The 24,617-nt window shown below is 34.5% G+C and overlaps 1 protein-coding gene across 1 annotated transcript; it reads right to left on the bottom strand.

Annotated features, from left to right (window-relative positions):
- Positions 1–1,314: 1,314 nt before the first annotated feature.
- LOC138709598 (DNA damage-regulated autophagy modulator protein 2-like) lies at positions 1,315–23,869 on the bottom strand. The gene is made up of 5 exons (XM_069840487.1): positions 23,540–23,869; positions 12,034–12,155; positions 9,181–9,407; positions 4,037–4,172; positions 1,315–1,878 (listed from the first exon to the last, which is right to left on the bottom strand). Exons 1-5 carry the CDS (start codon positions 23,608–23,610, stop codon positions 1,694–1,696), a joined length of 741 nt encoding a protein of 246 aa, XP_069696588.1. The 5' UTR covers positions 23,611–23,869; the 3' UTR covers positions 1,315–1,693.
- Between the last annotated feature and the right edge of the window lie 748 nt (positions 23,870–24,617).

The raw sequence follows: 24,617 nt of genomic DNA, 5'->3' as shown, positions 1-24,617 counted from the left end.
CCATGGAAACATAACAACGACGCCATTTCCTCATATTCTATCGTATACCTCAGCGCTCCACGATTGTGTTCCGTTTGCAAATCACGTAGGCATAAGCATGAAAGTTTGGAGTTTGCAAACTTTCATGTTAACTTATAACGGCATTGTTAATGTCAGTGTTTATGTGAATCATTGTGAATGTTCCCATTTGGTAGCCTGGGCGCAAACTTCTATGTTTATGTTACGGTTATGTTTAATTTAAATTTCATTGTGTTATATTCAGTGATTCTAAAGCAGCTATTGCTGCTATAACAATCAATCTTTCACTTAAAAAAAAAACAATAATAATAGTACAGTAAAATCCCTCGTGACTGGCACCCAAATAACCAGCAATACAAAAACAGTGGCACTTTTGGCTGGGCCAAAAAAGAATTATGAAAGATGATCATATGTACTTCGGTACCTCGTAATAATATACAAAAAAATGTTTAAATCTGCCACATAGCCACAGTCTGGGTGTCAGTTTTGCCACATTAGGAAGTTCGCACGAACTTTAATTTTCATTGAATATTCGAACCTGAAATTAGTGTATTATTTGTGTTGTATGATGTGTTTCAATAAGGAAAATCAACACAGTTTTTATGTTTATTCAGTTATGAGCAGTGATAGAGAAATAAGCTTCACATGGCTGCAGTTTCAACATCTGGCACCATGAAATACGAACTTTTTTTTTGTGTATACCGGTATTTATTCAGTTATCTGGAAACACTCGTATCTAGAACTAGCTTTGGCCCTTTGGTGCCGGATAAGAGAGATTCTACTGTATTGATTGTTGGAAAATTATGCACCATCTGTCGAAGCTTAACAAAAGGATGGTTTTTCAATGGGTACCAGCACACATAGATTATCGGGTAATGAAGTTGCTGACCATCTTGCTAAGAAGGGAAGTAAAATCTTACAAAACCCCATGTTAACCTTATCATTTTCGACAGTTAAAAGTTTAATGAATTCACGATATAATTCCACGAAATTTCAAATAATAAAAGATGGAAGTGTGTCTATGTGCAACAAAATATAATTCCTGAGTACCCAAGGTAAAGTGCCGTTGCATCCTTTTGATTACCCACAGGGCATGACTGTCAAGAACAAAATTGAAATTATTTCTTCATCACTTTTTTCATTGTGCAGTCTTCAGGAAGAAATGGATCAGAATCATCTTCAGTGATGTCCAGCCCTTTCTTCTAAACCCTCTGTGTGTGTTAGGAATATTGGAGAGCAAGGGAGTTGATGGTTTTATTGCCAAGAGTTCAGCATACAAATCGGGAGTGTTACATGTGGTTTGTTAATTGCATGAAGAGATGTATTTTTATTACAGTTCGATACATAGTTCTGTTCAAGGATATAATCTATGAGAAAATATGTTTATAAGCAGGTTGAATTTCTTTAATGATCTGTCACTGTGATATTAAAATTGTTCAGGTACCATTGTTTTGATTACTGCTGCAATTTTCGGGAACCAACTAATGACGATATTGCTTCATTAACCAGAAAGTCATTGATACATGAGATTGCCGAATGTGCAGTAGTAGCATAAATAGTTGTTAGTTCAACCATGTTCAGAAAGTAATGTTGAAACATATTAAAGTTCCAGTTTGGTAGGAAACCTAATCAGCTTCACACATCGAAGTCCATACTGTGATTTCTTGATTCTTTTTCAGCATTTATTATCTTTAGGCATGACTTTAGGAAGCACGAGTTCATAGCCCCATAAATCAGGCACGAAAGAAAGCATAAGGAAGCTATATAACATGCACATGATCCATTCGGAAATGGTGCTGACTAGATGAAGCTCCCAGCCTGGTTCTTCCCGTTTCCAATGTCTTGCATCTTCATAAGTGCCTGTAAAACAAGCAAAGTGTGAACAAGTCATTGTTGTAACTGCAGTTTGAAACTAATTGGAATAAGAAACAGGTTTTCTTAATGAATATCAGCTGAAAAATTATATGAAGAAATGATGCGTACTTCCCATTATAATCATTTCGTTTGGTCAGATCACTAGGTACCTTATATCAAATGAACGTTTGTGAAAATTAATTAATTGTTCATGATTGCGTACTGGTGCAGTACATATGTCTTTCTTTCTTTTGCAAAACCACAACGTTTTTATTGTTTTATATTTTCTCTAGCGCTTACATCAGGGATATACAGCACATCAAAGAAACTTGTCCTCTTCGACTGACAAGCTTCCAACCTCAACCATAAGGTTGGCTCTTGTCGCCGACAAGATAGTAATATTCTGATCAGAATGAATTGCTAAAAGTAATTTTATGTTTTTGGAGACATAGTTCATAATGTTTCACTTGATTTTTTTTTCTGCGTAATCAAGGAGATGTATTATCCCTTTACTTTTTAACTTTGCTCCAGAATATGCCATTAGGAAAGTCCAGGATAACAGAGAGAGTTTGGAATTGAACGGGTTACATCAGCTGCTTGTCTATGTGGATGACGTGAATATGTTAGGAGAAAATCCACAAACTATTAGGGAAAACACGGGAATTTTACCAAGTAACCAAGTAAAGAAATAGGTTTGGAAGTAAATCCTGAAAAGACAAGGTATATTATTATGTCTCGTGACCAGAATATTGTACGAAATGGAAATATAAAAATTGGAAATTTATCCTTTGAAGAGGTGGAAAAATTCAAATACCTGGGAGCAACAGTAACAAATATAAATGATACTCGGGAGGAAATTAAACACAGAATAAATATGAGAAATTCCTGTTATTATTCGGTTGAGAAGCTTTTATCATCCAGGCTGTTGTCAAAAAATCTGAAAGTTAGAATTTATAAAACAGTTATATTACCGGTTGTTCTGTATGGTTGTGAAACTTGGACTCTCACTTTGAGAGAGCAACATAGGTTAAGGGTGTTTGAGAATAAGGTGCTTCGGAAAATATTTGGGGCTAAAAGGGATGATGTTACAGGAGAATGGAGAAAGTTACACAATGCAGAACTGCACGCATTGTATTCTTCACCTGACATAATTAGGAATTTTAAATCCAGACGTTTGAGATGGGCAGGGCGTGTAGCACGTATGGGCGAATCCAGAAATGTATATAGAGTGTTAGTTGGGAAAAAGACCTTTGGAGAGGCCGAGACGTAGATGAGAGAATAATATTAAAATGGATTTGAGGGAGGTGGGATATGATGATAGAGACTGGATTAATCTTGCACAGGATAGGGACCAATGGCGGGCTTATGTGAGGGCGGCAATGAACCTCCGGGTTCCTTAAAAGCCAGTAAGTAAGTAAGCATGTATGTATAACTATTACTGTTACAAGTAATTAGCAATTCAAAATGGCAGCTGCATTTTATGCATCAAAATGTCGTGTACCACTATAATTTCCATACATATCAGTAGAGTGTAAGAGAAGGCCCTATGGCCTTAACTCTGCCGGTATAAATAAAGAATTATTATTATTATTTCTCAGTGATTCTTTTTCTGTTTATTCCTGAATGTCATATGAATAACATGACATAGGATCTTTCAAATATCATGACTTGAAATATTTTTTATTTTAATTTCTATTTTGCAGTCAATATTTTTTAAATTTTATTAGGTCAAAAGTATTTTTTTTTAATAAGCTATAAGTGTTAAACCCGTAGTTCTATGTAGATAGGTTTGTTCACAAGTATGAAATATAATTGCGTGCAAATTTTCTAACAACCCGTAATGATAATAGTTTTACAAAATCTGAAAATAGTATACAATTGTAAAAGTAACTTAGTATATATTTAGCATATTAACTTTCAAGGTTTCAGAATTATTAATTGCTGAGAAACAAACATTGAATTTCACTTGTTTTTCATTACTTAAAGGTGTATGTCCCTCCTTAAGAATTCACCACTAAATAAATGCATAGGGTCTAGTTTCTAATTCCATCCTATGTAATTCACACACACTGATGATTCACCATGAATGTAACAGTAATGGCATGAATTTATATTTTGTATGGAATAATATGAATGATTTTAATATGAGATCACTCCTACCTACCTGGGTATATGCGATACGCTGCTATTCCTGCACCAATGGTGATGATAGTCGCTGTACAACAAAGTATAACAAATACCGTCCTTACAAGAAGAACGTGCTTTGATGTCACGCCTGGAATTTTATAGGATATCCATACCTAAAGAAAACAGATTATTCAAACTGATTAATATTCAAAGCAAAATGCTAGAAGATAAATTCGAAGTAGACATTTCGTGAAACAAGCTTATGTTAGAAAAGGGTCATATAGGTAGAGGAAGCGCAAAGAAAGCTTGCCCATTTGACTGATACGCAGAGAACAATATTCGGTCCTCGTGCCGCCATGCTCGTTACAGGGCTGCTATGAATCACCTAATGCTGATTACAGGGCGCATTCGAAAGCGCGGTCTTGAACTGTTCGTATCGTGGAGTGTTTTTGTGCATAGCGGATAGAAACTAGCGGTTGCGTTACATATTCCGCGTTTTATCCCTGATATCAGTAGTTTTATGTAGTTCAAAGTGTGTTTGTTCAATAACAGAGTTCTGTATAACATTCTATGTACTTAACAATGCCCCCGTTTTGCTTCAAATTAGAAAGTGCTAATAAAACGTTACACAGCAAAACTAGGGAATTATTTATAACGTTTATAAAATTATGAAAAATGAAACAGGTTCCACTCGTAACATAAGGAGTACATACAGATTAAAATAAACCGACCATAGTACACTAGTTATCCGAACATTTTAATAAAATCACGTAGTATTAGTGTCAAATATCAATTATTACACGATTACATATTTATTGTAACATCTGTGTCATTTCATTCAGTGATTTTATATGTAAAAAAATTCGTGTCTGTATTTTCAACAATTACATATTTCTTATAACATCTTTGTCATTTTATTCAGTGATTTTATATGTAAAAAAATTCCTGCTTCTGTGTTTTCAACAATTACATATTTCTTATAACATCTTTGTCATTTCATTCAGTGATATTATATGTAAAAAAATCCTGCTTCTGTGTTTTCAACAATTACATATTTCTTATAACATCTTTGTCATTTCATTCAGTGATTTTATATGTAAAAAAAATCGTGTTTCTGTATTTTCAACAATTACATATTTCTTATAACATCTTTGTCATTTCATTCATTGATTTTATATGTAAAAAAATTCCTGCTTCTATGTTTTCAACAATTACATATTTCTTATAACATCTTTGTCATTTCATTCAGTGATTTTATATGTAAAAAAATTCGTGTTTCTGTATTTTCAACAATTACATATTTCTTATAACATCTTTGTCATTTCATTCATTGATTTTATATGTAAAAAAAATCGTGTTTCTGTGTTTTCAACAATTACATATTTCTTATAACATCTTTGTCATTTCATTCAGTGATTTTATGTGTAAAAAATTCGTGTTTCTGTATTTTCAACAATTACATATTTCTTATAACATCTTTGTCATTTCATTCATCGATTTTATATGTAAAAAAAAATCCTGCTTCTGTGTTTTCAACAATTACATATTTCTTATAACATCTTTGTCATTTCATTCAGTGATTTTATATGTAAAAAAATCGTGTTTCTGTATTTTCAACAATTACATATTTCTTATAACATCTTTGTCATTTCATTCATTGATTTTATATGTAAAAAAAATTCCTGCTTCTGTGTTTTCAACAATTACATATTTCTTATAACATCTTTGTCATTTCATTCAGTGATTTTATATGTAAAAAAATCGTGTTTCTGTATTTTCAACAATTACATATTTCTTATAACATCTTTGTCATTTCATTCATTGATTTTATATGTAAAAAAAATTCCTGCTTCTGTGTTTTCAACAATTATATATTTCTTATAACATCTTTGTCATTTCATTCAGTGATTTTATATGTAAAAAAAAATCCTGCTTCTATGTTTTCAACAATTACATATTTCTTATAACATCTTTGTCATTCCATTCAGTGATTTTATATGTAAAAAAATTCGTGTTTCTGTATTTTCAACAATTACATATTTCTTATAACATCTTTGTCATTTCATTCAGTGATTTTATATGTAAAAAAATCGTGTTTCTGTATTTTCAACAATTACATATTTCTTATAACATCTTTCTCATTTCATTCATTGATTTTATATGTAAAAAAATTCCTGCTTCTGTGTTTGCAACAATTATATATTTCTTATAACATCTTTGTCATTTCATTCAGTGATTTTATATGTAAAAAAAATCCTGCTTCTGTGTTTTCAACAATTACATATTTCTTATAACATCTTTGTCATTTCATTCATTGATTTTATATGTAAAAAAAATTCTTGCTTCTGTGTTCTCAACAATTACATATTTCTTATAACATCTTTGTCATTTCATTCAGTGATTTTATATGTAAAAAAAATTCGTGTTTCTGTGTTCTCAACAATTACATATTTCTTATAACATCTTTGTCATTTCATTCATTGATTTTATATGTAAAAAAAAATTCCTGCTTCTGTGTTTGCAACAATTACATATTTCTTATAACATCTTTGTCATTTCATTCAGTGATTTTATATGTAAAAAAAATCGTGTTTCTGTATTTTCAACAATTACATATTTCTTATAACATCTTTGTCATTTCATTCAGTGATTTTATATGTAAAAAAATCGTGTTTCTGTGTTTTCAACAATTACATATTTCTTATAACATCTTTGTCATTTCATTCAGTGATTTTATATGTAAAAAAAAATTCGTGCTTCTGTGTTCTCAACAATTACATATTTCTTATAACATCTTTGTCATTTCATTCATTGATTTTATATGTAAAAAAAAATTCCTGCTTCTGTGTTTTCAACAATTACATATTTCTTATAACATCTTTGTCATTTCATTCAGTGATTTTATATGTAAAAAAATCGTGTCTCTGTATTTTCAACAATTACATATTTCTTATAACATCTTTGTCATTTCATTCAGTGATTTTATATGTAAAAAAATTCGTGTTTCTGTATTTTCAACAATTACACATTTCTTATAACATCTTTGTCATTTCATTCATTGATTTTATATGTAAAAAAATTCCTGCTTCTGTGTTTTCAACAATTACATATTTTTTATAACATCTTTGTCATTTCATTCAGTGATTTTATATGTAAAAAATCATGTTTCTGTATTTTCAACAATTACATATTTCTTATAACATCTTTGTCATTTCATTCATTGATTTTATATGTGAAAAAAAATTCCTGCTTCTGTGTTTTCAACAATTACATATTTCTTATAACATCTTTGTCATTTCATTCAGTGATTTTATATGTAAAAAAATCGTGTCTCTGTATTTTCAACAATTACATATTTCTTATAACATCTTTGTCATTTCATTCAGTGATTTTATATGTAAAAATAATCGTGCTTCTGTATTTTCAACAATGTTATGTTACTAGTTACTCTGCAACAAGGTTTAGGTTACGTTACATGCGCTGTGATAAATCTCACTCGAAACATCAAGCCTGCAGACGACTGAGAACTGTCGACAGTTTGCCAATCGAATCGAAGCGAGGTCGAGTGCACCCGAACGTTTCCGAAAGTTCCCGCAGCTTACCGTGGCAAGCTCTTCTTGCGTCTAATCTAGTAACCCTACCAGTGCCTCTGCAGTACAAGTTTTGAACACAATCTTACGTTTGAACTGATATATATGGGAGTCATTGTGACCTAGTGCTCAGACCGTTAACTCGTCTACTGTACCAACACCCAGATGGGCGTATTTTCATCACCGGTCAATTATGCTGAGGTTTGTTGTGTGTCTAGGTTATATGCAGGCAACCTCATACCCGTACAGCAATCCCCTCGGCACGTTGCCGACTGGCATTCGGAGAGATGGCAGTATTTGAATAATAGAATGCAGAGATGTTGGTTTAATGTTGTCTAGAGAGAGCGCCGAGAAAAACTCCAACTGCAATCTTGTCTGCCAATTTAATACCAAATGAAAAATTTCAGGCCTGAGCGGGAATCGAACCCTTTGTGATAGGCCGATGGTTCAGATCACGCAGTCACTGCAGAGATCCAAATCTCCCCCTAACCATGGAAGACACAAGCAATTCATTTTCGTAACTAGCCCAAAATTTTCTGGTAATTTTCGCTTTTACAAAAATAATTGGTTTTAACATGACAATGAACTATCCCGAAACCGAAAATCGCACGCAATTTCAGGAATTCTATGACTCATCTGCCATCTTTTTTTTTTCTAACAAAGACTTGTCAAAAAACAATAAAAGTCTAATTATCGGTAAATTAATTTTCACTTCACCTTTCCTGTATGACGGTTGTGCTTTCTTGCGTGAATTAAAATATGAGATCACTATGTAGTGATTTAATGTGTGATATTATAAGATAATTTTATTAGTGCTGCAATGGCGGGATCTTCAGCATCATTTTTTTTATATTCTTTTTATCCATTGGATACTTTGCGTCATTCACAAACTGTCCCCATCTAGGAGTGTCGCGCCGTAGTTGTAGTTCTTTGTCGCCATAGGTGTTGCCCTCGGTGCACCATGGTAAGAGAACTACATAGCACAGCATTGTGATTAAGGTAACCCATGAGTGAAATTTGTAAATCCGAAACTATTCAGTCAATCCTTATGAAATTTTTACCACACATATTCATTGATTGCAATGAAAAACTGACAAAGTTTCATCCTCCTGGGGCAAATAGTTTCTGAGTAATAAAATATTTACTATTTTTTATAACTACGCCATAAATTGTCCCCTGCGTTGTAATTTTATTTGAAATGTTTTGATTTTTGGTCAGGACATCCCCCATGCATATGGTTCTTTAATTTGCTATCAAGTTTTTGTGTAATGTTATTAATTTGACTTGTGGATTTTTTTTGGAACAATGGTGAAATGCTGATAGGAGAAACTGCAGCACCCGCGAAAACCTACTGCAAAGCATCGTCTTTGTCACCACAAATGCCACTTTTACCCACCGAGATTCGAACCCAGGTTGCTAGCATGAAAAGGCGATGCTCTGTCAGTTGGATAGCGGTGCTCCTCTTCGGCATTATCAATTTGTGCATGAGTGATTCCGCACAAAAAAGACTTATCACCAAGTGACGTAAAGGAAGGTTAAGTGATAAGCGCAATTTACCATGACTGTAATTTCCGAAGAAAAATGAACTCACCTGTAAAGCAAAGTAGACTATGCCGGTACCGAAACATAACATTGCTCCCGTCATGTGGACATCGATAAGGCTTATGACCTGGAAATTGGCCACTATGTCGAGACCCAAGCATGAAACTGCTCCAATAATTGCGGTCACTTTATTAAAATTATGACCCACACCTTTTCCTGGCTTTGCTGTTACATAATATTCAACTTGTAGATATCGCATATATATACTGCCCAGCACTAGAACAGAGAAAACAAATCTATTTACAAATAATCATCGTATTTTAAAATTAACCTACTTCCTATTCATGTTGTCACAATATCAGATTTCCACATTCTAAACAAGTAATACCATGAAGACGGGAGTTTCACTTGTTTTCTAATTACCATATCATGTGTAGGAGGACTATTTTGCAAACTCCTTATTTTGCTTTGTTGTAATATTGAGTCGTATTCTTATGCCGTACATTCTGCTGCCACTAACTTTGATTTTCCCTTCAGAAATAGGATTGCCAGACATATTAGAAAAAAATACGGGACACATCAGTTTTCACTGAGTAAGTTTAATATGCGCACCCATTAAATATGCCAATCTTTCATAGAGAGAGAGAGAGAGATAGTGTGTGTGTGTGTGTGCGTGCGTAAAAATCCATTTTTGTTAAAAGTGTGGCTTTGGGCTATAGTCTCACATTTTTAATACATATTTTCGATAGTTTCTAGGTGTGATGATTCTATATGATAAAACAATGGCGAATTCTGTAGTTTCAGAGTGGAAACATTTCTGTTTCAGCCATACGTGCTATTTGAGATTTGCATGTTATTTTATTGAATTAGCAGATATGCGAAATAATCGTCGTTTTCGATCTCTTTAGCGTTGTGAGTTTTCATTGGCAGTACATACTGACTTCACGTATAATAAAATTCTTCCTTTTTTATCCGTTTTACCTTCCCTGCCATGTATCCAGAATAGGGGAAGGTGTTGTTTCTAAATCTAAACATTGCGGGCCTTTCAGGATGTGAAATTGGCATAAATCTGGACCACCGCAGAGACGGAAAATAAATTTATTTAATTGTTTACGCCGGGAATCGAACTATGGACTGCTTGGACGGACAGCGCGAACGCTACCGCGGCGGACATCACGTGTAATTAACAATAAATAATTTATTGTCCTTACCAGTTTTAACTATGACAATTTACAATAAAATGAACTCAGAAATTTAGACGTCTTTGATTACACAACTTTCAACACTATCACTTTGGAAAACGTATTATATATCTTTCACGTGTTAAATTTAAGTAGGCCTTAATTACTTACTTACTTACTTACTTACTTACTTACTTACTTACTTACTTACTTACTTACTTACTTACTTACTTACTTACTTACTTACTTACTTACTTACTTACTTACTTACCTAATGGCTTTTAAGGAACCCGGAGGTTCATTGCCGCCCTCACATAAGCCCGCCATTGGTCCCTATCCTGAGCAAGATTAATCCATTCTCTATCATCATATTCCACCTCCCTCAAATCCATTTTAAAATTATCTTCCCACCTACGTCTCGGCCTCCCTATAGGTCTTTTTCCCTCAGGCCTCCCAACTAACACTCTATATGCATTTCTGATTCGCCCATACGTGCTGCATGCCCTGCCCATCTCAAACGTCTGGATTTAATGGTCCTAATTATGTCAGGTGAAGAATACAATGCGTGCACTTCTGTGTTGTGTAACTTTCTCCATTCTCCTGTAACTTCATCTCTCTTAGCCCCAAATATTTTCCTAAGCACCTTATTTTCAAACACCCTTAACCTATGTTCCTCACTCAAAGTGAGAGTCCAAGTTTCACAACCATAAAGAACAACCGCTAATATAACTGTTTTATAAATTCTAATCTTCAGATTTTTTGACAGCAGACTGGATGATAAAAGCTTCTCAACCGAATAATAACAGGCATTTCCCATATTTATTCTGTGTTTAATTTCCTCCCGAGTATAATTTATATGTGTTACTGTTGCTCCCAGGTATTTGAACTTCTCCGCCTCTTCAAAAGATAAATTTCCAATTTTTATATTTCCATTTCGTACAATATTCTCGTCACGAGACATAATCATATACTTTGTCTTTTCGGGATTTACTTCCAAACCTATCTCTTTACTTGCTTCCAGTAAAATTCCCGTGTTTTCCCTAATCGTTTGTGGATTTTCTCCTAACATATTCACGTCATCCGTATAAACAAGCAGCTGATGTAACCCGTTCAATTCCAAACCTTCTCTGTTATCCTGGACTTTTCTAATGGCATACTCTAGAGCAAAGTTAAATAGTAAAGGTGATAGTGCATCTCCTTGCTTTAGCCTGCAGTGAATTGGAAACGCATCTGACAGAAACTGACCTATACGGACTCTGCTGTACGTTTCACTGAGATATACTTTAATTAATCGAACTAGTTTCTTTGGAATACCGAATTCAGTAAGAATATCATATAAAACTTCTCTCTTAACCGAGTCATGTGCCTTTTTAAAATCTATGAATAATTGATGCACTGTACCCTTATACTCCCATTTTTTCTCCTACATAGAATTACTCGAAAAAAATGAGAGGCACGACCTTCGTGAACGAAAGGAAGCTTCATTACATTGCTGAATCTAAAACCTTGGCTTTGAGCTGTTAACAGCTTATCCCTTGGAATGAGGCTAGTGATATGCTAATGGGCTATAATGGCAACGAAGCATTGTTCGGTGAATATGCCGATATGTTTCAGCTAGACGTCCAAACGAATACAGTGAGGAACTTCACTGGTAAAATTACGCGTTTAGACTTTTAAAATAAAATTATACAATTAGTTATGGATAGTGTGTAAGTACTTACTTGTATATGCGGCGAAGTTAAGTAATAAACCAAATATGCAACTCTCAGGTGGAAATGCACCAGTATCACTGATGTACGGAAATACTGGGCTGACATGATCGTAAATAATTGATATTGCGAGCCTGTTAAATAAAAAGGTACATTAGGTACTATCATTTCTTTGTTACACACATAAATATAGGATGGTCCAAAAATCTATGTCCATTTCCATTAAATCGGCAATACAGTGAAACCTCTCATTTACGGACATCCAAGGGACGTAACAATCTGTCCCATCTGGGAGGTGTCCTTTATTGGGAGGGAGGCTCCCCAGTCTAACAGTAAATTTATAATCTTGCAGTGTAGGCTTTCACGGCCGGAGTCTATAGATGTAGATTCATTTTCCGGGCTGAGAGGCTAACCAATAGACCACGGCCTCTCAGCCCGGAAAATGAATCTACATCTACAGTAAATTTATAATATGCATTATGTATCCCTTCATGCTTTAAATGAAATGCATTACTGTAGTTTAATTCTAAATACAGTATACTGTACTACAGTAAATTCTTTGCAACTCGATGGCGAAGTGCATCAACATTGATTAAAAACGCAGTAATCATAGATTACGAAACGACGGTTAAACAGTAGCCGTGGTTAAAATGTAATTTATGTGCACCATTCATAATCACAGATTACTAAAACATGGCTAGCTGACACCTCATTTAACCAGAGTAAAGTCTATGATGGTACATTGTTTCTACAAAATGACTGAAGGAAAGCATCCATACCGCTGCAAAGATAATAGTCAACGTCTAAAAACGACTGCGCTCACTATGTTCTACATCGAAATGAACGTATCCTACATTTTCGCGTTGCATTTGTTTGCCTTTGGGCGCTGTTATATTTGTGAGTTCCATTTCTTTGTTTTTCAGTAATGTTAGGTTAAAATCGTACAAAATGGAAAATTGAATCCAAAAGTGATTATATCCCAATGTTAGGTTGAAGTATCGATAGACTTAATTACTAGATTTAAATGTATTATATAAAAAAGATGGAATATCCATAAAGGAAAAGGATGTAGAAGATTGGTAGGAATGTGTGTACGATCTTGGACTCCATTTACACCAGGGAATTGTGCATTATCCTAAGATCCATCCATAACCTGTCTTTGTTCAGCCAGTGACATAGAGAAAGAGATACCGATATTCGAGTATTCCCTCTTAAAATATAGAAAATAACAGTTACATAGAATCGTAATATAAGCAGCCGATCCGTAGGAGAAATATGACTGTTCTTGTGTTATTTCAAGTAATCCATTTGTAGATTTTGATAAACGAAATCCCTCCTGAAATTTTCTGTCACCTAATTCCTCGTAAGAATTCTCTCTTTCCACTAAAGAACCTTCACGCTCACGCTCTATCCAAGTAATTCAAGTACTGTACAATAATAATCGTCTTAGAAATAATCACCTGTGGTTCTGGCCGCCATTTTGCTTTACTTGCTCTACTAATCGCTGGTTATCTCCTTTAACCGCTCATATTTGGCCGATTAGGGATTACTGTGGTTAACCTTCTATTTAAGTCGTAACCGAGGTCGATCCACAGTAAAAATGCTTAATCAGGGATTAGGTGACAATTTTAACCGATGGTTACACTAACCGATGTTGATGCACGTGGGCATGAACTACAGTAGATAAGACCGAAAAAGGAAAATACAGTAGGATACTGTGGCATGCAATTTTATTCTAGGTCTACAGTTATGCAGTACTGTAATTTATAGTTTTGAACTTAACCGTTATGTTCAGGTGCCATGTCTCTCGAAACAGAACAACTGATTGAAGTGAAGAGAATAATCCTACTAACCCTATCATAATGTCGAATACAATTTGACGATTGCGGAAAAAAAAAATGTTCTCTCAAATGATAAACGAGTCGTCGGAAGTGGCTACTTGAACCCCTTCAGACCTGAATTTATATTTAAAAAATTGAAAAGAAAAACTGGTCACATAATCATTCTGGGGATCCAAAATTCCCCTGGAGTCCCAAAATTTTTAATTTTATTTTTAATTCAAGTATAGAAGTGTTTCAAAAATAAAATTCTCCATTTCTATCACATTGAATGTTTCAAATTATTTAAAAGTATCGAAGATATTGTATAGTATTGTTCACAGTACGATATGTAATACGCAATTAAACCGTTTCAACTTTTAAACTATACCACTAAGTTATATTTTACTATATTCATATTTAACAAATTCCATTTTAATTTTATTGAAACAAAGTCGCATCTTACAAACAATTTTATTTAGCCTACCAATAATCTAAAGGGTGCGGCAAAACATCCTCCCTAATTTAGAATTTAAATAAAAAACAGATGTATCAATTTTTTATTTTTATTTTTTGGGTTATTTTACGACGCTGTATCAACATCTAGGTTATTTAGCGTCTGAATGATATGAAGGTGATAATGCCGGTGAAATGAGTCCGGGGTCCAGCACCTAAAGTTACCCAGCATTTACTCGTATTGGGTTGAGGGAAAACCCCAGAAAAAACCTCAACCAGGTAACTTGCCCCGACCAGGAATCGAACCCGGGCCACCTGGTTTCGCAGCCAGACGCGCTGACCGTTACTCCACAGGTGTGGACCAGATGTATCAAAATAAGGAAACTTTATTAATATGAATGGTATCTTAACAGTGGGAATTTTTTTATTTTTTGAGTAACGTGTCTCTCAAGTGGTGTCCTTCACTATCGATGCATTGTTGAATGCGACTTCGGAAATTCTCCATCACTCTAACTAGCATTTCTTGAGGAATAAGACCAATTTCTTCCTGTATTGCATTTCTTAGGTCTGGCAAAGTCCTCGGCCGATGTTTGAACACCTCAGCCTTAAGTGCCCCCAGGGTGCAAGGCCTGGTGATCGTGCTGGCCAGGGAACGTCGCCACGTGAAGAAATTAAGCGACCTCATACGATTTTCATAATCACGTTCAAACAATTCTTGAACAACGACCATCTTGTAGGGGTGAAATCGCAAGTCATGGTGCAAAATTCTACGCACACTCCGATCAGATTACTGAAGAGCTCTAGTGTGTTTCGAGCCTGCTGAAATGAACGCCTTCCTGCATTAAAGTCTTCTGGAGTTCGAACGCTGCGTGGCCTTCCTCCTCCACTTGCTCCAAAGTTTGATATGCCCACAAGTTAATGCTTTCCGATCTGGAACTGCCCCACGAGGGGGAATCTGGAAGCGTCTCCGAAAAGCACGCTGGGCAGCGACAACGGAATTACCACTTACCAGAAACGATACCACAGCGTAAGCACCAACGAGCACAGAATGCATAGAGTAGACATGAACAGCTTGAAGGTGAAGCCGCTTTTGTGTACAGTCGCCATTATGATGCTACCAAAACATTGGGCTCCCGGTTAGCACATGGGCAGTTGGTTGTGATGTTGCATCGTTGTTTTAATTAATAAATGAACTAATTTCAATATGCCCACATGTGCTGCGTATGGCTGCACAAACAGGTTTTCAAAAAAAAAATTCCTGGAATAATTTTTAACAGGTAAATATGCATGTGTAAAATGTACTTACTACCGGTAGATAATGAATTATTTAGCCTAGGTTAGTCGGTTAGATTCGTATTGTTCACGTATTAGTTTGATTAAGAGAAAGGATTAGTGTATTGATATTATTGTAATTAATTTTCATAATCACTAAATCAGACTTACTCTTTGTAGACTTAGTATTTACGAGCGAAGCTAACCTAACAACCCATGTTGGAAGTTTGTGTCGCGTGCTATAGAAAATGGGTGTACCTAGGTTTCTCTTCAACCGCATGCATGTATTCTTTTGATGAAAAATAAATAGTGTATTAATATTATTGTAATTAATTTTTATAATCACTAAATCAGACTTACTCTTTGTAGACTTAGTATTTACGGGCGAAGCTAACCTAACAACCCATGTTGGAAGTTTGTGTCGCGTGCTATAGAAAATGGGTGTACCTAGGTTTCTCTTCAACCGCATGCATGTATTCTTTTGATGAAAAATAAATAGTGTATTAATATTATTGTAATTAATTTTTATAATCACGAAATCAGACTTATGCTTTGTAGACTTAGCATTTACGAGCGAAGCTAACCTAACAACCCAAGTTGGAAGTTTGTGTCGCGTGCTATAGAAAATGGGTGTACCGAGGTTTCTCTTCAACCGAATGCACGTATTCGTTTGACGAAAAATAAATAGTGTATTGATATTATTGTAATTAATTTTTATAATCACGAAATCAGACATGCTTTGCAGACTTAGTAGCTTCATTAACTCGGTCGTGATCTAACTTGACCCACTTGGTAATAAAACTACTTTTGTTCGCCGTTATAATCTAATTATATACTATAAAAGAAGAGCCTATCAAATATTATATGATTAAGAGCATTCCACTTTTTCTCTAAACAAAATCGGGACATCTATACGAAATACTGGCAAAAGGAAGAGAATGATAATTTGCGTTATTATAGGATAGCATTTTTATTGGACTAGTAGCAAAATAAGGTCAAACTGTTATCTTCCTTTTATATCATTATTGTTTGTTTAACCTTCCAGAGTACCTATTCAGTACCATACTGCAACTTGAAGACCTGTCAATTTAAATATGTATATAGCCTATGTGATTTATCGATGATAGTTTTGCAATTTTTGCTCAAAATACGTGCCTAGCGATTCTGTATTACGAAACAAACAAGAAAGTGTGAGTCCTCCAGGAAATCAGGGACATATGGAATTCCTATTATCATAAGATCTTCTATAACGTAATAGCTATTTTGCAATGTTTTGGTAGCAATAAGATGGCGTCAGGTCCATCAAACCGGCTTCACTCCGTCCAATGGTATTAAGATGCTAGTGTCTACTCTATGTATTCTGTGCTCGTTGGTAAGCACGTTCTTCACCCGTCCACGGCATGGTTGGAATTCGTTACAGACAACGAGCTAGATTACTATAGAGAGGACAAAGACCTCAGAAAGTTGAAGACAATTGAACATTGGTCCGCCATGTTTCGGTTAGTCAAAACAAAGGGGCGTGGCTCGGATGTTGTAGGAAATGACTGTGAACTGAGCTACATATTAAGACTATGTTAATAAGTAAAAAGTAAAATACACACAAAACTTTACGTTTTATAACAGCTGTAGACCTATGTTTTATTAGTTTCACTAAATATAGCCCAGATATTAAATGACAAGCTATACTCGATGCAACCAAAGCAAAGCACCTAAAGACGGATGAATGTATTCGGCAGAAGAAAAATAAATAATTTTTTGACTTCGTCACAAATTTAATTACCCTACAGCTCTTCTAACCTAATATGAAATCATGTAATTCAGTGCTCACCAGGTGATTTCAAGAGAGACTACGTATGCAACTAGTAGGAGTAAAATAGAGGAAAGGTAGTGGCGAAAATTAAAAAAATATATATCCAGTAATTAAGTTATTGAGAAAAATTCATTTGACATTGGAATTAACACAGAGAACTTTTGAAAACTGCAATTATTAAAACTACAAATAACCTCTTAGCATGCAACATAATAATTAAAGAATGACACTAATAGAAAGTTTCTCGTGATCATAACTCACCACATTTATTGAAACGATAAGATACTTACGATTAACATTGTTATCAGAAACAACAGGAGCCACAGCTAGGTACACTTCTTTTCGCGTGATGGAGACATCGTGTAGTCTAATATAATTTGAAACAAACGTTCTCACACGTGTCTCGCAACTAGGCAGAGGCTTTTGCATCACACACAATTTGTCATTATTTTGAACAATATTGACAAATTGTGTGTGATGCAAGTGCTAACTTTCCTCTTTGTTAACAAAAAGAGCCCTACGCATTAATAAAAAGAAAATTGGAGTAGGCCCTATAAACACAATAAATACTAAACTCTTGATGGTCAAACTTATTAATACAGATATTTCGCTTATGCTCATCCGTCTTATCTTATAATTCTCTGGGGCAATGGTACCTGTATTGAGAGGGTTTAATTATCCAGCAACGAATATTATGATTTACGGTACATTTCATTTAAATCCGAGGGAATGAGACATTTTTGGAAATTTTAAAGTCTTAATTATTACTTTTTCATTTATAAATCAGATTTTTACAAAACCTATAGCGAAATGTTTAAGTTAAATATTGATGTATCTGAAGAATATAATACATGTACAAACTCGTTGCAGTGTACCTTTGATAAGCACTCCTTGCGGAGGCTGGCGGTGCTATAGACCGCCATGTTTTTTAGGGAACGATCCATAGTACTGTTGGCCTCCGCAGGGAGCGCTTATCAGAGGTCTTCAGCCTCTCTATAGTATCTAACTCGTTGGTTACAGATTACAATTTGCACTAATTTAATGTCAATTCCGTGTATTCAATGTCCTATTCAATTCTTGTTGTTTTGCGCAAGTCATTTGATATCGCTATGGCAACGCATGTAAACCTAAATTTCCCACTGTTTAGATACCATTCATATTAATACAGTTTCTTTATTTTGATCCATGTTTTTTTTATTTAAACTTTAAATTAGGGAGGATGTTTTGCCGCACCCTTTATTTGAGGAGATTATATAGAATAACGTAAATCACTTTTATCGCAGTATAGTTAGCTTGTTCGAGAAAGAAAAGCAAAAAAAAACTTAGGAATGTCGGAGAAATCAAGGTTTTAAATTAGGATCAGGTTAGTATTGATATGGGAACGCAGAGCGAAAGTTGATTGTCCTGACCTGCATAGTTTTCACAGCCACGTGCTCGGAGATAAACCATGATTACCTGATATTCGAGCCTTCCTTTTTGTTCATGATTTAGGCTTAAGTCCGATCTGACTTCACTATTGAAATAGACTTCCTAAAGTTTCTGACTATCGTTTCCACTATTTGTCCCTGTCTCTTCTACTAGATGGCTTGTAGTTCAATACTTCTTCCGGAATGCGTGTATCTGTCATTCATTCCACATGAGATAGATTATACGCTTTGTCTGTTTCCTTTTATTCCATGTATTAATGGAAAATATATTAAGTTCTGTCCTTACGTCGCTGTTTCTTGGATGGTGTCTCAAGCTATCACTTTTAGAAAATTCCATTTTGGAAGCCTGTATTTTTTGTTTCTTTTTCTGGACAGTTCTTGCTTCACTTGCGTACAATAGCTACCAGAGGTCTGCATCGGACGTTTTCGCTCGACTGCCAAGTAGATCATAGCATAATCCGATAGGTAGCGCACATGTATGATGGGTAAAATTGTCGCGAGCGATAAATCCTCGAACGGTATAAGCCGAGCGTTAGACATTCGTTCTTGTTAAAGTGATGAACTGTGTAGTAATATTATAGATGTTTATCATTTCAAAATTTTGCAGTGTTTAACTAACCTCTCCATAGTACAACTACAAAACTTGCTTTAAAATGTAATATAAATGTTGAAGGTAAATGTTTCTTCTTTTTTCCCAACAGGAGTGATTTTGTTTTTGCCACATCTGATAGATGTTATTGGATGTAAATGTAATCATTATAAACAGAGAACACAGTCACGATAATGCAAGAACCGTATCAAGTTTTCTAGTAATAATAATAATAATCTCTAATATAATTAGTGTATCAATCTTTTTCGTCTGTAACAATTGTGCAGGATGATCATTCGTTTTATTATATTTTCCGTGACGTTATCTCTGTACTAATATTGTTATTAATCTACTGCTATATCAATAATAGTTTGTAAAACGTTTCTACATTGTCGCATTATATAGGAACACTATGTATGGAACTGTCATATTATGTATGTGGTAAATCAAATATTGAATAATTATTAATTAGCAATAATAACTGTAGGATATCGAAGTTTTTCATACTATTTTATTTATAACTTCATGTTTCTGTTTTGGTACGTTCCATTGACTGTTCTATTAAACGTTTGTCATAAACGCAGAAAATAAAGCCTTACTTTTACCGTGTAAGCAAAACATACGTGTATCATATCTGTCGCCTTCCATACAAGATAAGACATATCGGTGAGATGACCTTGTACTGTGCTTCTATTTATTACGAGCGTATCACGACCGATCTTATCTCGCTCGAGGGTGCGACATTCGACCGAGTTCAAGCGAGCGATTTAACTCCAATGCAGCACTCTGATAGCTACATTAATCTGGTACAACCATGACATTATAAAAAAAATTATTTGAGTTCCTCTCTGGTCGTATCCTTTAGTATTCTATTAACTGTTTGACACTATAATTAAAGGGTATTTTCTGTTCATTATTACAGATTAAGTAATTGCAATTTAATTACTTGTGCCATAGGCGCCGAATTCTGTGAAATATTGGGAGAGAGTAAGACTCTGCACAGAATAAAATGTTAATTGCTGTTATGGAAGTTGCTTAACCCAAGATAGTTGAAAGCTATTTCCTTTCACTGCTTTGTTATTTATTTGTTGATCCCAGCAGCGATGATGAGCATGAGCTAGAGTTGCCTATTAGTTTCAATTCCACTGCTACAAGTCAATTGACCATTATTACTTTTTATTGCAATTTTATTTTGAACAGTTTTCTTTATTAAGAATTTATCCATTATCAATTACGAGTACATCGCAATCAATTAAAAACACACACTCTCGACGACGATCTTCACAAGAAACGATCACTAAATCTGAATGTTGATGACTGTTACATTTGAATTTCGTAACAAATTAGATGTTTATGAAAAATATTAAACGTTAATAATATTTCGTTAACTGATATTTGGCAAAAATATATTATATTATATTATATTATATTATATTATATTATATTATATTATATTATATTATATTATATTATATTATATTATATTATATTATATTATATTATATTATATTATATTATATTATATTAGGGAAAACACGGGAATTTTATTGGAAGCAAGTAAAGAGATAGGTTTGGAAGTAAATCCCGAAAAGACAAAGTATATGATTATGTCTCGTGACGAAAATATTGTACGAAATGGAAATATAAAAATTGGAAATTTATCTTTTGAAGAGGTGGAGAAGTTCAAATATCTTGGAGCAACAGTAACAAATATAAATGATACTCGGGAGGAAATTAAACACAGAATAAATATGGGAAATGCCTGTTATTATTCGGTTGAGAAACTTTTATCATCCAGTCTGCTGTCGAAAAATCTGAAAGTTAGAATTTATAAAACAGTTAGCCTATATTACCGGTTGTTCTGTATGGTTGTGAAACTTAGACTCTCACTTTGAGAGAGGAATAGAGACTACGGGTGTTTGAGAATAAGGTTCTTAGGAAAATATTTGGGGCTAAGAGGGATGAAGTTACAGGAGAATGGAGAAAGTTACACAACACAGAACTGCACGCATTGTATTCTTCACCTGACATAATTAGGAACATTAAATCCACACGTTTGAGATGGGCAGGGCATGTAGCACGTATGGGCGAATCCAGAAATGCATATAGAGTGTTAGTTGGGAGGCCGGAGGGAAAAAGACCTTTAGGGAGACCGAGACGTAGATGGGAAGATAATATTAAAATGGATTTGAGGGAGGTGGGATATGATGATTGAGAATGGATTAATTTTGCTCAGGATAGGGACCAATGGCGGGCTTATGTGAGGGCGGCAATGAACCTCCGGATTCCTTAAAAGCCAGTAAGTAAGTAAGTAATATTATATTATATTATATTATATTATATTATATTATATTATATTATATTATATTATATTATATTATATTATATTATATTATATTATATTATATTATATTATATTAGTTCTCCAAGTTGCTGCATTCTATCGAGAAGACATCATGATTCTTTCCCAAGAAGAACGCATTTTTCTTGTCCATTTCCGTTTCGGAATTAGTGTAGTAGAAATTTTCTTACAAATTTCCTGAAACACTAGTTCTGTACAATTTCACTTACTTACTTACTTACTTACTTACTTAATTACTGGCTTTTAAGGAACCCGGAGGTTCATTGCCGCCCTCACATAAGCCCGCCATTGGTACCTATCCTGAGCAAGATTAATCCAGTCTCTATCATCATATCCCACCTCCCTCAAATCCATTTTAATATTATCTTCCCATCTACGTCTCGGCCTGCCTAAAAGTCTTTTTCCCTCCGGCCTCCCAACTAACACACTATATGCATTTCTGGATTCGCCCATACGTGCTACATGCCCTGCCCATCTCAAACGTCTGGATTTAATGTTCCTATTTATGTCAGGTGAAGAATACAATGCGTACAGTTCTGTGTTGTGTAACTTTCTCCATTCTCCTGTAACTTCATCCCTCTTAGCCCCAAATATTTTCCTAAGCACCTTATTCTCAAACACCCTTAACCTATGTTCCTCTCTCAAAGTGAGAGTCCAAGTTTCACAACCATACAGAACATTCGGTAATATAACTGTTTTATAAATTCTAACTTTCAGATTTTTCGACAGCAGACTGGATGATAAAAGTTTCTCAACCGAATAATAACACGCATTTCCCATATTTATTATGTGTTTAATTTCCTCCCGAGTATCATTTATATTGGTTACTGTTGCTCCAAGATATTTGAACTTCTCAACCTCTTCAAAAGATAAATTTCCAATTTTTATATTTCCATTTCGTACAATATTTTCGTCACGAGACATAATCATATACTTTGTCTTTTCGGGATTTACTTCCAAACCTATCTCTTTACTTGCTTCCAGTAAAATTCCCGTGTTTTCCCTAATCGTTTGTGGATTTTCTCCTAACATATTCAAGTCATCCGCATAGACAAGAAGCTGATGTAACCCGTTCAATTCCAAACCTGTCTGTTATCGTGGACTTTCCTAATGGCATACTCTAGAGCAAAGTTAAAAAGTAAAGGTGATAGTGCATCTCCTTGCTTTAGCCCACAGTGAATTGGAAACGCATCTGACAGAAACTGAACTATACGAACTCTGCTGTACGTTTCACTGAGACACATTTTAATTAATCGAACTAGTTTCTTGGGAATACCAAATTCAATAAGAATATCATATAAAACTTCTTCACTTGCCAACTTGAATAAAACGAAATGAAGTAACGTATGATTCCAACAAGACATCACCTCTGCACACAATTGACAGATGATATCTATAGCTTTTGACTGAGATTTTTGGAGAATTCATAACCTCTAAAAATCTATGGCCTTGACACTCCCCAGACCTGACACTACAAGTAAAATGTCCAGTGTATCGACATCGGACACGCACACCTGACGAACTCCAAGCCGAAATAACCGCGATAGGCTGGATTTAAGAACAAGAACTGTTCAAAGTGTTTGAAAATAAAATAAAACTAGTCCAGGCCTGTATTGATGCGCGTGAACATTACTTTCAACATCTATCTTCAGTTCAAAGTGGAAGTACACAGTGACTTTCCGAACACCCTGTATACACTTTTACAAATTCATGCCAAGAAGCTGGACGATCTGAAAAAAAAAAAAAAATCTAGCGAATCGTAAATGTTGGCTGTTGTGTACTTACGTGATGAGAACCGAAGCTGGCAGAAATAAGAACAAAAACACGGGCAACAAATATAATTTCTTGCAACTCATGATTTGTAATGAAATCAAATTCACACTTTACTTAATTTGACAGATTGTATTATAATTCGAAACTGAAGACATTTTGTAATGAAATTTCATTAATTCATTGCCGATTCATGTCTCCTTACAAATAAAATGTAACACAGCGACTATTAGTGATAGTCACCTCCACGGGAGAGATTCCTGACTATGTCTGCACTTACGATGGAATATAGCTTTAGTCGAACTAGTTTTACAGCGCTTATCTGTCCTGTGACATTACCAGTACCGTGACAGCGCGTAAACAAGCTTGCGAGTTGTATGAAATGGTCAAAAACTCGTTCCTGTCGTAATATCTGGATGACGTAATATTAAAACACTTCTTTCGTTCATTTTAGACGTCAGACTACATAACAGCATTTCCTTGATATTAATCTTGCGATTTTTCATTTGATTGTTGGTTTTTCTATGCTATAACCAATAGCGGTACCGTTACTGTGCGAATGGGCTAGTTTATATTATATTATATCCTTGTTGAGTGTTAGAGAAGGCCGTATGGCCTAAACTCTGCCAGGTTAAATAAATCATTATTATTATATTTTTATTTTAGTAGGTTATTTTACTACGCTTTATCAACAGCTTGGGTTATTTAGCGTCTGAATGAGATTAAGGTGATAATGCCGGTTAAATGAGTCCGGGGTCCAGCACCGAAAGTTACCCAGCATTTGCTCATATTGGGTTGAGGGAAAACCCCGGAAAAAACCTCAACCAGGTAACTTGCCCCGACCGGGAATCGAACCCGGGCTACCTGATTTCGCGGTCAGACGCGCTAACCGTTACTCCACAGTGTGGACATTATTATTATTATTATTATTATTATTATTATTATTATTATTATTATTATTATTATTATTATATATTAACTTGTACTCATTTTTAATTTACTAGCAATAAAATAAAATAAATAAATAATAATAATAATACATTTCTCGCGAAGTGCTCTGGTACTATTTTATTTACGATTACACTCCTGCTTC

Source organism: Periplaneta americana, chromosome 11 (assembly GCF_040183065.1).
Source record: "Periplaneta americana isolate PAMFEO1 chromosome 11, P.americana_PAMFEO1_priV1, whole genome shotgun sequence".
In the NCBI taxonomy this organism is placed as follows: Eukaryota; Metazoa; Arthropoda; class Insecta; order Blattodea; family Blattidae; genus Periplaneta; species Periplaneta americana.
Note: the sequence above shows the minus strand (reverse complement) of the source record. Positions and strands in the feature narration are given on the sequence as shown.

Excerpts from the sequence above, each read along its gene's own strand:
- LOC138709598 (XM_069840487.1), bottom strand. The coding sequence starts at position 23,610 with ATGAGTTGCAAGAAATTATATTTGTTGCCCGTGTTTTTGTTCTTATTT. Across the intron at positions 12,156-23,539 it reads CCAGCTTCGGTTCTCATCAC|GCTCGCAATATCAATTATTT; the intron begins GTAAGTACACAA and ends TTTATTTAACAG. Across the intron at positions 9,408-12,033 it reads TAACTTCGCCGCATATACAA|TGCTGGGCAGTATATATATG; the intron begins GTAAGTACTTAC and ends TCTCTGTTCTAG.